Consider the following 12,066-nt stretch of genomic DNA (forward strand, 5'->3'; position numbering starts at 1 on the left):
TGGTGACTCTACTTTAACTGTTACCTTTTATATTCTATTTTCGTATTGTTCTAACCTTGAGATCTCAATCTTTGAGCTCTCTCGCATCAATTGGGATCTGGGCTTCAGGAGATCCCTCTCTCCGATAGAGTTGGACGACTGCCATCGTCTTGCCGTTTCGTCCCCTTTACTCTCGGAGGAGTACACTGTTGTCTGGCCTCACGTATTGTCTAGGAGATTTTCGGTCAAATCTCTACATTCTAGACCCATCTCGGGCACTCCTATTTTCAAGTTCAAGCCGGTTTGGGCGGCCAGTATGCCTTCCAAGATTAAGATTTTTTTATGACAGGCTATCAGGGGCAGGCTACCTCGCAAAAGGAATGGTCCAAGGTCCGATTGTTGTGCTCTTTGTGCCGACTTAGAAGATTCCAACCATGTTTTTTTATGCGTTCTGGCTAAGATTCTAACCATGTTTTCTTTGGGCGCGTTCTGGTTAAGTTATGCAATGCATGTTCCAGTTAAAAAAATCACGTCAAGATAAAGCGGACGACTTAACGGAGGCGGATCGCATGGACCGACGAACTCGTTCTGGTTTGGCGGCCGGAGAAGTCGTCATATGCACGTGGCGAAAGCAACAATCCCATCACCTTGAATTTCCTCGCATGCATCTGGGTGGTCAGTCCTGCTGGATGTAAAACGTTGCGATGGCCAGCGATTTTGCTTCGCCGGTGTGATTATGAAATCGGGGTGTTCATTTCAATCAATAATGAAAAAAAATATCCCGCTGCCTGTCGTTCTCCCGTCGATGCTGTTCACAGGGTCAACGGCGCTCTTTCTTCTTCCCCGAAAAAAAGAGAGAGCCGTCTCCTTCTGTCCCACTGCGAGCGAATTAATTTCTCGAGTTTGATTAGTCAATCATTCTCTGGTCGTAGCTCATTAATCAGCTGATTAGTTGGGAATGAAACGCGTGATGATGACGGCCGGATGCTCCACCCAACCGGCAACGTACAGAATACTTTAGCTAGTATTCGATTCGATGATCGGATTAAGCAAAAGGAGGCAGCGCCGCAGCAGGAATCCTCCCGGCTGGACGGAGGCTTTGGAAAGGACGGTTACGTGTCGGCCCTGCGAACAAGATGTGCTGTATCTCGAGAACTTTGAGGGCCCTTTGACTGGTTGGCTGAGACGTGGACGTCTGCATTCTTTATCGATTCCATCCATGCTACTACTAGGGTTTAGGGGGCGGTGTTCAGCAAAGAGAAAGGAGTGCATTTGCTGTGCATGGGCGACCCAACATTCACGGATTCTCCTACGTGTGTTTCGCGCGTACGGACGAGCTGCCAGCCTTTCGCAAAAAGCCTTCGTGTCGAAGAATTAGACGTACGTTCAAGAAAAATAGATGCTGTATGTACGGCGTAGCCAGGTTTACTTGCCATGGACGCACACGACCGCGAGACTTTGGCCACGCCCAACTTCTAAACGAGCTGCGAACCAACCTATGGTTAAAATCCTGAGGCTTGCATTTAAAGCATTCATAGTCGAATTTTGCAAATTTGGCCTTTCAAACATTCGCGAACGCGTTCATGTACACTGACCGATTACGCCTCAAATTAGCCAGTTTATATCCACATCTCTCATATTTCGTTCCATAGATTCATACAAAGCATGTAAAAGGAATCCTACGTATTACTCTAGCTACTCTTCGTCGTTGGAGATGTCCACGACGACGGTGCTGGGCGCCGGCTGGACGGGCGGGTAGGAGGGCTCCGGCTCATCCTCCTCCTGCCCGACCTCATCCATGTAGGCGGATATACCCGCCTCCTTTACGGCCTCTTGCGTCTCCATCTCCTGATGACGACTGCCTCCGCTGCCGACTCCGACCAGAGGGAATCAAGGATGACCTGCTGCTTCGCCTGCAGATCCCCATCGCCAGCGTCCCCCACATCCTCCTCCTCCTCCGGATCCACTGCATCCGGAGGTAGCCCCGCGGCTACCCGGTCTACACGCCTAGCCCGGATCCGCTCAAGAAGCTCGAGCCGGCGCTTCGACGTCAGAAATGGCTCGCTCCTCACCCGACGACGTAGGGGCATGGCTACTAGGCGGACGGGTAAAGTGGCGATGGCGGCAGACAGGAGGAGGAAAATGTGGATGGATGGTAGGGTTTAGGTGCCGCCGAGCGACTTAAATAGTCGGGCAATGCACTGCGCGGCCCGCCGGAGCTACACCACGCGGCGCCGCCGGTCTAACGGAGGAGACGAGCTTCGGACCGTCGGTTTGAGAGCGTTTCCGGCTGGGCCTCCTTCGTCAGTCCGACATGGTGGGCGTGCCCTGGCGTCCCCATATCCGTCCTATATTTGGGCTAAATATGGGAGGTGCCGGTCAGCCCGAGCGTTTGAGGGCCGTTTAATAGACCCGTCTGGGTCAAAAAATCATGACCGGGCAGCCCGCCGGGGTGTATGAGGCGGGTTTGAGAGGTTCGGCTATAGAGGCTCTTATTCCAAATTATTTTAGGATTTTCATCGATATGCCTTCAGTAGGAGGAGATGTTTCCCTCGACTATGAGATGCCTACGGTGTGACCTAGTAAAATCTTGGGATGACATGCCGGCTCAGTGTCTCGAAGGTGCTCATAAATGTAGTGTATGCGTGTGTGCATTTATAGTCATACGGATAAGTATATGCGCGTATATATGAGCATTTTGCGTCTATATTATGTAAAAAAAACTTCTATACGAGCTTTTTTAAGCCTTTAACCATCTGCTGATCAATGAAAAGCTCTCAGTGCAGAAGCCCCTTTTGCGTACTTTTCATCGGTCTAACCAAAGACGGCAACGCAACGCAAGGACCGTCAGCGCGTGCGCGGATAAACCCCGTTCCCGCACAAGACGACCGACCGAGCCAAAGCAAAAACCCGCTTAAACCCAAACCGGTAAGTAACCCCAGTCTGTCTCGCCTCGCCTCGCCTCCGGCACCTTCCGAGCCCCGACCACCCCACGCAACCGCCGCCACGTGGCCTCCGGACCCACCCGTCATGGACGTACACCCGCGCGGCCTCAGGTGGATAAACGCGCCCAATCCGCTTTTCGTCGCCTCCTCCAATTTGGCTAGTCCACCTGCCATCCTCGCCTCCCCTCCTCCTCTCCTCGTAAAAGGAGGCGCCGAGAAGAAAAATCAACGGAATCTTTCGAGCTCCGCCCCGCCCCGCGGACGCTTCCCCAAGCCCCAAGCGACCGCCGCCGCCGGAAGGACCAGGCTGCCCGCGGGAGGCGGTTTCGCGAAGCTAGGCAAGCTAAGGGGCCTCCGGCGATGTACCCGGTGGGGACGGCCCCGCGGCCGGGGTCGCGGCTGCCGGCGGCGTCGCGGGTGGACAAGGCCACCAGCCATCTGCTGCAGGGGCCCGACTGGGCCGTCAACCTCGAAATATGCGACACCCTCAACGCCGACCGATGGTGACTACTGCTACTGATCGTCGCCTCCCCTTCCCTTCTCCCCCCGCCCGCCTCCTGCTATGGTTGTTTCGCTTTTGGTGCTTGCCGCTGAGTGGGGAGAATTACGGTGGTGGGGGATTTGGGATTTGTCCCGCGCGCGAGGCTTGTTGCTTTGTCCTTGCTGTTGTTGCGTCTCTCGTGGCTGGCGGCGGGGTTTTTGGCTTCGGGGGGCCGTTGACCCGATCGATTGGGGCGGCTTTTGGGTCAAAATTGCAATCTATTTGGGAATTCTTGCTAGCTAATTGATTCGAGGTGGCTTGAGTTGATTGGTAGGAAGTGGCCTCTAGCCTGTTGTTACCTCGGACAATTTTCTAGTGGTTATTAGTTATTACTCTGTTATGCAACTATAATATGGGCTGCAAGTACTAAGCAGACGCGTGTAGGTTACTTTTAGCTTGCGGTGGCACGTTTCATAGTTTCTTCAACTTAGGCTGAGCTGAGAAACTGAAGCTCGAGCTCAGGTATGGTCCTTTTGAAGCGTCAGGTGAGATGTCGCCAAGGATTGTGACGGAATATGCATACAGGACCGTTCATTATATGGCTCCAGCAATGGTGTGCACAGTAGCTTGCTTGCCATTCATGCCAATCAAGATATCGATTCTAATGGTAGTACTCCCTCCGTTCCATATTAGTTGTCTCTGAAATGGATGTATCTAGATGTATTTCAGTGCTAGATACATCCGTTTGAGCGACAACTAATATGGAACGGAGGGAATAGTTCTGTGGTCGAGAAAATATGATTGATAAGCTATCCATAGCACTAAGAAACTTCCTGTCTAATTTTGATGCCTAGCCTAGCCTGTTGGGCAATGATCTGTCAGAACCAAACTGCACCACAGCTGTTCATGATGGAAATGTGTTTGAACTTCTATTGTGCTGGGGTATTCATATGTGGGAAGGCATCCAGATTACTATATAATTGCTTATGATTTATTGCCATTATGTTTCAATAGAGGATTCCAAATAAATAAACCTTTGGATTATGGTGTGTTTGTGTAAATGTACTGATTGGAGGACATCCAGATTAACTTATGTATTCGCAGAGAAGCTTTACCTTACCGGATGCTAATATATTTGCAAATCCTTTATCAGGCAAACAAAAGATGCGGTAAAAGCAGTAAAGAAGCGGCTGCAGAATAAGGACCCGAAAGTTCAGTTTTTCACTTTGACGGTGCGTATTTCTAATAATATGTGTTATTGGTAGTTTTCTGTAATGCTTTGCTGTGAAAACTCTAGATTTGTTTTTCTGGTCAGTTTTAGTTTGTTAGAAGTAATTCAGATACTATTATACTTATCTGCCACTGTAAGATTGTTAACTTAAGAAAGCAATAAGTCAAGTTATTTATCCCACCAAGACAACTTCATGGGCTACTTTTATTGTTGACACTGGTTATAAAATTCTTTGCAGCTCTTGGAGACAATGATGAAGAACTGTGGTGAATATGTTCATTCTGAAGTTGCTGAGCTGCATGTTTTACAAGAAATGGTTAAAATTGTTCAGAAGAAGGTATACCCTCCTTTGATCCTTCATCCTTCTAAGTCATTTCCAGATATTTCTCAGTGTTCAACACAATTTGGCTACATCCATTTTTGTATGCTTGTTTACTTGGTTATCCAAAAAATATTTAGTGACAGATAATTTTGTCATGTCATTTAGAACTTTATGAATGAATGTTATGAACTCTCATGTTAGACATACTTGGTAAAATCACAAATACAATAAGAACCCTTTTGGCCAATCCCTGTTATTTTGTGTGTTTGAGTCTCAACCATCACTCTTCTTCAGGTGAACTTGCTAACTGTTATTGGGTAACATGGTAACAGTCATATCTGCGATTCATCCATAATGGATCATATATTTTGCGTTGCCATTTTGTGGTTATATTTCTTACTTTGATTTCTGTCTTCTGTTTCTTTGTACTAATGGAAAACAATCAAACGTAGTCCTAAGTCTTTTGGAATGTTTATTTTCTGAATATCCAGCACGATATGCAAGTGAAGGATAAGATATTGATACTGCTGGACTCATGGCAAGAAGCATTTGGTGGACCTGGGGGCAAATATCCACAGTATTATTGGTCATACATTGAACTAAAGGTATGGCTGCAAATTTTCCCCCAGTGTAAACCTCACACTTTTCAACAGAACCAGTCCAGTATACATTTCTGTGGAGCCAAGAACATGCCCTGAGAGAAAAGTTTAAAGTACAAGTAGTTCAGCCTCAGATAATGCTCACGTCTTACTATTTTGGGGACAAGCTACTGGGCTTTAATTATATCAGCTAAGGTGACATCTTTTACAGAGGTCAGGAGTAATGTTCCCACGCCGTCCTATGGATGCCCCTCCAATATTTACTCCTCCTGTGACGCATCAGTCTCAGCCATATGGTTCACCTGCATATCCCACTGGAAGTCTAAATGACAGAATGGCATCTGATGTTGAAACGCTGAGGTTGCATTTCTTCTCTAGTACTCCATATTCAACTCCTTGAGCTTTTCTTGCCCGAGCTATCTGTTCTATTGCTCCATTTAATGGTTATAACTTGTTATCTCTTTTTTGCTCCAGTTCAGGGGATCTGGATAATATTAGAGATGCAACAGAATTACTGAGTGATATGGTGAATGCTTTGAATCCTGCTGATCGCATGGTAAACCGAATATTTAAAAGAAAATTGCATGGCTAGTTTGGTGAATTGCATGAAATAACCTATTCAATTATTGGTGATGCCAGGCTGTTAAAGATGAAATTGTTACTGAGCTTGTCAGCCAAAGTCGTTCAAATCAACAAAAGCTCATGGGATTTGTCAGTTCAACAGGGTAAGCTCATGTCTCCCACAGACGTACAAAGAATATTTCCCCTATCTTAGTGTACCGTGGTGTTCGCCTCAAGTGAATTTGAAGTTTCGCATAAGAACTAGCATGCACATGCATTAGCGTGGCACACATTTTCTTTTCCAGTTCTGTGCCGTCTAAATGACAGTGCAGTTCAGGCCACACTGCCACAGAATGTAATGTGTGACTTTTTATGGTTCCTGTTGTTTAGGAATGAGGAGCTACTGAAACAAGGCCTAGAAATAAATGACCGCTTACAAAGTGTACTTGCAAAACACGATGCCATCGCTTCTGGTTCTCCTTTACCTGTTGAAATGCCAAGGAGAGATGAGATACCCAGAGAGGATCCAACACCACAGCCATCTGCACCTCCGGTTGTTGCACAAAATGAGACCCCCGTTGAAGAGGATGAAGAGGATGAGTTTGCTCAGCTAGCAAAAAGGTAACTGAAAATAGCTTTTGATGTGCAATCTGCTTATTCCTGAACCACAACTAATTATTTGTGATATGTTCTGTATCTGTAGAAAGAACAAATCTGTGGTAAGTAGCGATGAGGCATCATCAAGTGTTGGTGATCATGCCCTTATACCTATTGACAATGCAACTTCTGAAGCATCATCTTCTGTTGCGAGCAATGCCCTAGTTCCTGTTGAGTCAGCTTCTGTCAGTGGTACTCGGACAAAAGAGCAGGATATGATCGACCTTCTAAGCCTTACCTTGTACAGTCCTCCTGAAGCATCTACAGATTCTTCAACTCAGAGCCAAAATGACAGTCAGCAGACCGCCGTGTCAAATGGGTCACAATTACCGCCGAACTATGAGCCTGCAACATCGAATGGACAACATTACCCTTCCAACCACCAGGCATATCCAATAAATCAGGGGTACACTCCATACAACAATTATGTTGCGCCCTGGGCCCAAAGTGAACAGAGTGCACAGACTGGAGCATATCCAGTTCAGCCTCCACAATATACATCAACCTATCCGGCACAGCCACAATATACATCAACCTATCCGGCACCGCCATGGGCCATGCCTACAAGTGCCAACTCTGTAAATCCTTTTCAGCCTGCCACATACCAAACGCCGAATCCTCCTGTTGCTTCTGTTGCCTCAACACCTTACCCGGCTCCTTCAACACCTTATGCTTCTCCACTGATGCAACATGTGCCATCTCCAACCCCAAATCCCAGTCCTATGCAACAGCAAAGCTCTTTTGTTTCTCATGCGCACAACGCCCTTGCCATTGTTCCAGATGCTCGAACGAATGGAAACCAAAGACCAAAAGAAGCACCAGTGACCGCACCCAAACCCTACTACATGCCAGACAATCTGTTTGGTGATTTGATCGATGTGAAGAGTTTCGGCGCAGCAGGCAAGACAAGCAGATCGACAAATGTGCCTAGTCCAAAGGGTGGTGGTCAACCTATGATCGGTGGAAAGAAATAGGTCTCGCGAGTTCAAGTTAGCTACTCTGTGTCGTTTGGTTTGTACATTTGCTGTATATGTGTTCGGGTCATATTGGTGATATTGTTTAATTTTAGTTGTTGGTCGGCATATGTGTATTCTTAAGAGATGGTAGAGCATAATTGCTGTAAATGATTTGCTTCAACCATTTGTCTCTGGTAGACCTTCCGCGCAAAGGAGGAAAAGGTAAGGGGAGAGGGGGGCCCTTGCCTTTCATCGCTGATTTGTTTCATCATTCAGACGTGTGAAATTAGGATGTTTGCTATCTACTCCCTCTTGTGAAGAAATACAAGAGTGTTTAGATCACTACTCTTTACGGAGGGAGGCATGCCATTCGGCTCGTGCAGGTGCTCCTAAACCCAGTTGATTGGGATGTGCACTAATATTTCTCTCTGTCTCCTTTCCTAATGTGCGGTTGTATCTTGCCCTCCTGGGCTGTACTAACCTTTCTACCTTTTCAATACATCGCAAGCCTTTTGTGTTTTCCCTAAAGAAAAAGATTATGTACATATACATCACACAGATATGTATAGGGAAAAAACTGGCATGCTTACCTTTGCTCAGTCCAGATCAAGCAAGCCTTTTTTTCTTTCAAATTACCCTGCTGATTGATGCCAACCTAGCACATTAAGGTAGAACTGATGAGCACAGATGTTATTGAGAGATCAATACAGGATATGAGTTCACAAAGTGTACCTGGCACGTGGCACATGATTCAGCTGAGCAAAGACTGCTCTTTTATGTCCATCAAATCGTCAACATAATCATTTCAACCAGCAATCCAGTATATTCAAGGTGATGCGAATCAATGAGCAGCTCCCTTCAATACATGAATGGACAATGGAACATCACCAATAGTCACCACATGAGCATGTTCCCTTGTCAAAATGATGAAACCGATTGATGTCTCTCACAATAATTTCTTGTTCGACTATTTTGGAGATCACCTTAAACATGGCATGGCAATCCAAGCAGGAGCGCAAATTCTTCATTATCCGAATTGGATGCCCAGGAGGTGTCATCACAAGCCCATATGCTAAAGCCAATCTCTCGCTATGCACCCACAGCATGCGAGCCTTTTGTTCCTCATCTACGTCATGCAACACTACGTTAGTATCAGGAACATAACCTGCCCTAGTGGCTTTCAGGTTTAGCCATTCTAGCATAGCATGTATCACTCGCATATCTGGATGGTCTTCCAACCCTACTGAAAAGGCATGAATTTCACCCTTCATCTCAACCCAGCTAAGACCAGTCTCCTTCCTTACACCTATATTCCTCATTGATTTCCTCAAAAGAGCAACTTCATCTAAATTTCCAGCTGCAGAATACATGTTTGATAGCAGGACATAAGTTGTTTCATCTTGTGGTTCAATCTCAAGCACCTTCTCTGCAGAAAATCTCCCCAGATCCACATTTTTATGCACTATACAGGAGCTAAGCAATGCATGCCAAACCATAGCAGATGGTGCTGAAGGGATATCTCCAATAAATTTTAGAGCATCATGCAGACGGCCAGCACGTCCTAGAAGCCTAACAATGCAAGTGTAATGCTCCATGGATGGTTTGATGCCATGATCAAGCTTCATGGAATCAAACAGAGAGAGTCCTTGGCTCACTAAACCCGAGCTACCATAGACAGACAGGAGAGCAACAAAAGTGATATCGTTAGCTTCAATACCGCTCTTGTTCATCCTGTCAAAAAGTTCTCGGGCATGTGCAGCATGTCCATGAACAGCATATCCTGAGATTATGGAATTCCATGAAATTATGTCGTGTTCTTTCTGAGTTTCAAATATCTTGCGAGCATCCCTGATGCATCCACACTTTGCATATGAGTCAATAAGTGAATTACTTACAATGGTGTCAGTGTTGAATGTGGATTTCTCAACCAAACAGTGAACCTGGCCAACATGATTGATGGATGCTGTGCTCGCGCAAGCCCGGAGCACGCTCGAGTATGTAACTTGAGTTGAAGGCGCCCTAGCAGCACGCATCTCACGGAATACACTCAAAGCATCTTCTCCAAAACCAGACTGGCTGTAACCAACAATAATTGTGTTCCAGCTCACCTCGTTGGCATCCCGCAATGATGAGAAGATCTTGAGTGAGCTTTCCATGTTGCTGCACTTGGCATAGAGATCCATCAGTGCATTTCCAACAAATAACTCAGACTCGTGACCAATCTTCATAGCATTGCTATGAATTTGCTTGCCTAGGTCCAAGAGGGGTATATTAGCACAAGCTTGCAGAACACTTGATAGACTGAATTCATTAGGCACCACAGAAGACCGCATCATTTTGATGAACAGCTCGAAGGCCTGCTCGTTCTGATTGCTCTGTGCGTACAGGGATATCATAAAACTCCAAAGTATCACATCATCATGGGGAACCATGTCGAAAGCCAAGCGGGCATCCTCAATATTCCCACATTTGGCATACATATCAAGCAGCGCACCACGAACGCGAGGCTCGGCATCATAAAGTGTTTTTACTGAAGAGGCATGGATACCCTTGCCTAGCGCAACTGACGACAAGCACACGGCAGCCCTGAGCACGCTGGTCAGAGCAAAGGGGTTGATCTTAGAAGCCGCCACCCTCATCTCCCGGAAAACCTGAAGCGCGTTCTCCGGGCAGTTATTCTCAGAATAGCAAGAAACCATAGCAGTCCAAGCCACAGCATCCTTACCCACGATCCCTTCAAACAGGCGCCTTGCATCGGGGACAGCCGCGCACATGGAGTAGGCATCGATGAGCGCAGACCCGACAAAGGCGTTCCGGTCATGGCTCAGCTTGCACGCGCAAGCGTGCACGGCCCAGGCGAGCCCCAGAGCGTCCATGGCGACGACGAGCTTGAGCACCGAGGTGAGCACGAACTGGTTCACCTCGTGCCCCTCCAGCCGCAGCCTCCGGAACAGCGCCGCCGCGGCCTCGAGCTCCCCGCGCAGCGCGTGGGCCTGGAGGAGCGTGACGAAAGACACGGTGTTCCGGTCCGGCAGCCCGTCGAACACCCTGCGCGCGCCGGCGAAGGGCCCGGCCTTGGCGTAGAGGTTGATCAGGACGTTGGCGCAGAAGAGGTCCGGGCCGCCGCCCCGCAGGACGTGGCCGTGCGCGGCGCGGCCGCCGCGGGAGTCGCCGCGCGCCACGCAGCCCTGCAGGAGCCTGGCGCACGCGTGCGAGTCGACCCCGGGCCCGGGTTTGGGGAGGGCGAGCGAGGTGAGCTCGTCGTCCAGCCACTGCAGCGCCGCGCTGGCCGCGAGGCCGCGGCGGGGCGGGAGCGTGCGGTGTGGGATGGCCGGGAGGAGGCGGCGGCTCGCTCGCCGGATCATCGGCCGTGGCGGGAATGCGAATTCGATGACAAGAAGAACTTTGCCGTGGCTTCGGGTGATTTCACGCGCAATATGGTCAGTTAACTTAGCCCTTTCTCTCATCAATCCACTTATTTTGATGAGCATGCTCTCTCCTATTTGCTCCGTCCCAAAATAAATGTCTCAACCTTACTACAAAATTGAGACACTTATTTTAGGACGGAGGAGGTACAAATTTTTATGAGGGTTTTGCGGTGGCAACACACCCAAGCACGCTATCTTACGGAGATAATTAGCACACGGCTGGTCTATCATTAGTGCTATTTTTAATTTGATACTCTCCCCTTTTTAAAATAAATGTCTTAATTTTATACTAACTTAGTATAAAATTGTACTAATGTGTTTGAGAAAATCATGTGGGCGGAAGCAGGCACCTAGTCACTGTGCAAAAATACAAAAGGTGGTTTAGACATCCTCCCCATCTGCTAAATTAGGTTATAGCGCTATATTTACCCGTGCGTTTCTCCTTTTATCAACTTCCAAATTGCTTCTAGTTATGCTATTCTTATCTTATGAGAATTGTGCAAGCTTTCAGGATATGAAACTCACAGGCTGAATGAGCATCTATGGAGTTTGGGGTTAATTTGGAACCTCATAGCTCCAGCAATCTCAAAGCCCAGCATTCCTACATTTTAGCTGAAGCAGGGATAACTCTAGGTGCTGCGGAGAAGAAGAAAGTTGAGGAGAAAGTCCAAGCAATTCAAACTGAACTTTCTATCTTTGTGGCAGTAATGACCACAACCTGGGTTAATAACACTAGTTTGGTGAGTTCAAATACATAATCTTTGACCTATTGTTTTTAGATTGCGTTGATTTGTTAACGAAATTTTGGGACCCACTTCTGCAACTACATTACAAATCCTGCGCATAACTAATTTCTCATCTAAAAATGCATCAAAATTTGTTAATACATAAACAAGATATACTAGGC

General features: G+C 47.4%; 1 protein-coding gene and 1 pseudogene across 2 annotated transcripts; one reads left to right on the plus strand and one right to left on the minus strand.

The window, feature by feature from the left end:
• The first annotated feature begins 3,082 nt into the window (after nt 1-3,082).
• On the plus strand, nt 3,083-7,912 carry LOC125521568 (TOM1-like protein 6). Its single transcript, XM_048686635.2, has 9 exons — nt 3,083-3,427; nt 4,559-4,637; nt 4,875-4,973; nt 5,450-5,563; nt 5,769-5,917; nt 6,032-6,113; nt 6,197-6,282; nt 6,509-6,739; nt 6,822-7,912. Exons 1-9 carry the CDS (start codon nt 3,285-3,287, stop codon nt 7,747-7,749), a joined length of 1,911 nt encoding a protein of 636 aa, XP_048542592.2. The 5' UTR covers nt 3,083-3,284; the 3' UTR covers nt 7,750-7,912.
• A 151-nt stretch (nt 7,913-8,063) lies between these two features.
• LOC125521557 (putative pentatricopeptide repeat-containing protein At5g13230, mitochondrial pseudogene) lies at nt 8,064-11,378 on the minus strand (annotated as a pseudogene). Its single transcript, XR_015606594.1, has 2 exons — nt 8,464-11,378; nt 8,064-8,386 (listed from the first exon to the last, which is right to left on the minus strand). The product of XR_015606594.1 is annotated as a putative pentatricopeptide repeat-containing protein At5g13230, mitochondrial pseudogene (transcript).
• Nucleotides 11,379-12,066: the final 688 nt, after the last annotated feature.

Source organism: Triticum urartu, chromosome 1A, assembly GCF_056163025.1.
Source record: "Triticum urartu cultivar PI428250 chromosome 1A, HENAU_Tu73, whole genome shotgun sequence".
In the NCBI taxonomy this organism is placed as follows: Eukaryota; Viridiplantae; Streptophyta; class Magnoliopsida; order Poales; family Poaceae; genus Triticum; species Triticum urartu.

Excerpts from the sequence above, each read along its gene's own strand:
- LOC125521568 (XM_048686635.2), top strand. The coding sequence starts at position 3,285 with ATGTACCCGGTGGGGACGGCCCCGCGGCCGGGGTCGCGGCTGCCGGCG. Across the intron at positions 3,428-4,558 it reads ACCCTCAACGCCGACCGATG|GCAAACAAAAGATGCGGTAA; the intron begins GTGACTACTGCT and ends ATCCTTTATCAG. Across the intron at positions 5,564-5,768 it reads GGTCATACATTGAACTAAAG|AGGTCAGGAGTAATGTTCCC; the intron begins GTATGGCTGCAA and ends CATCTTTTACAG.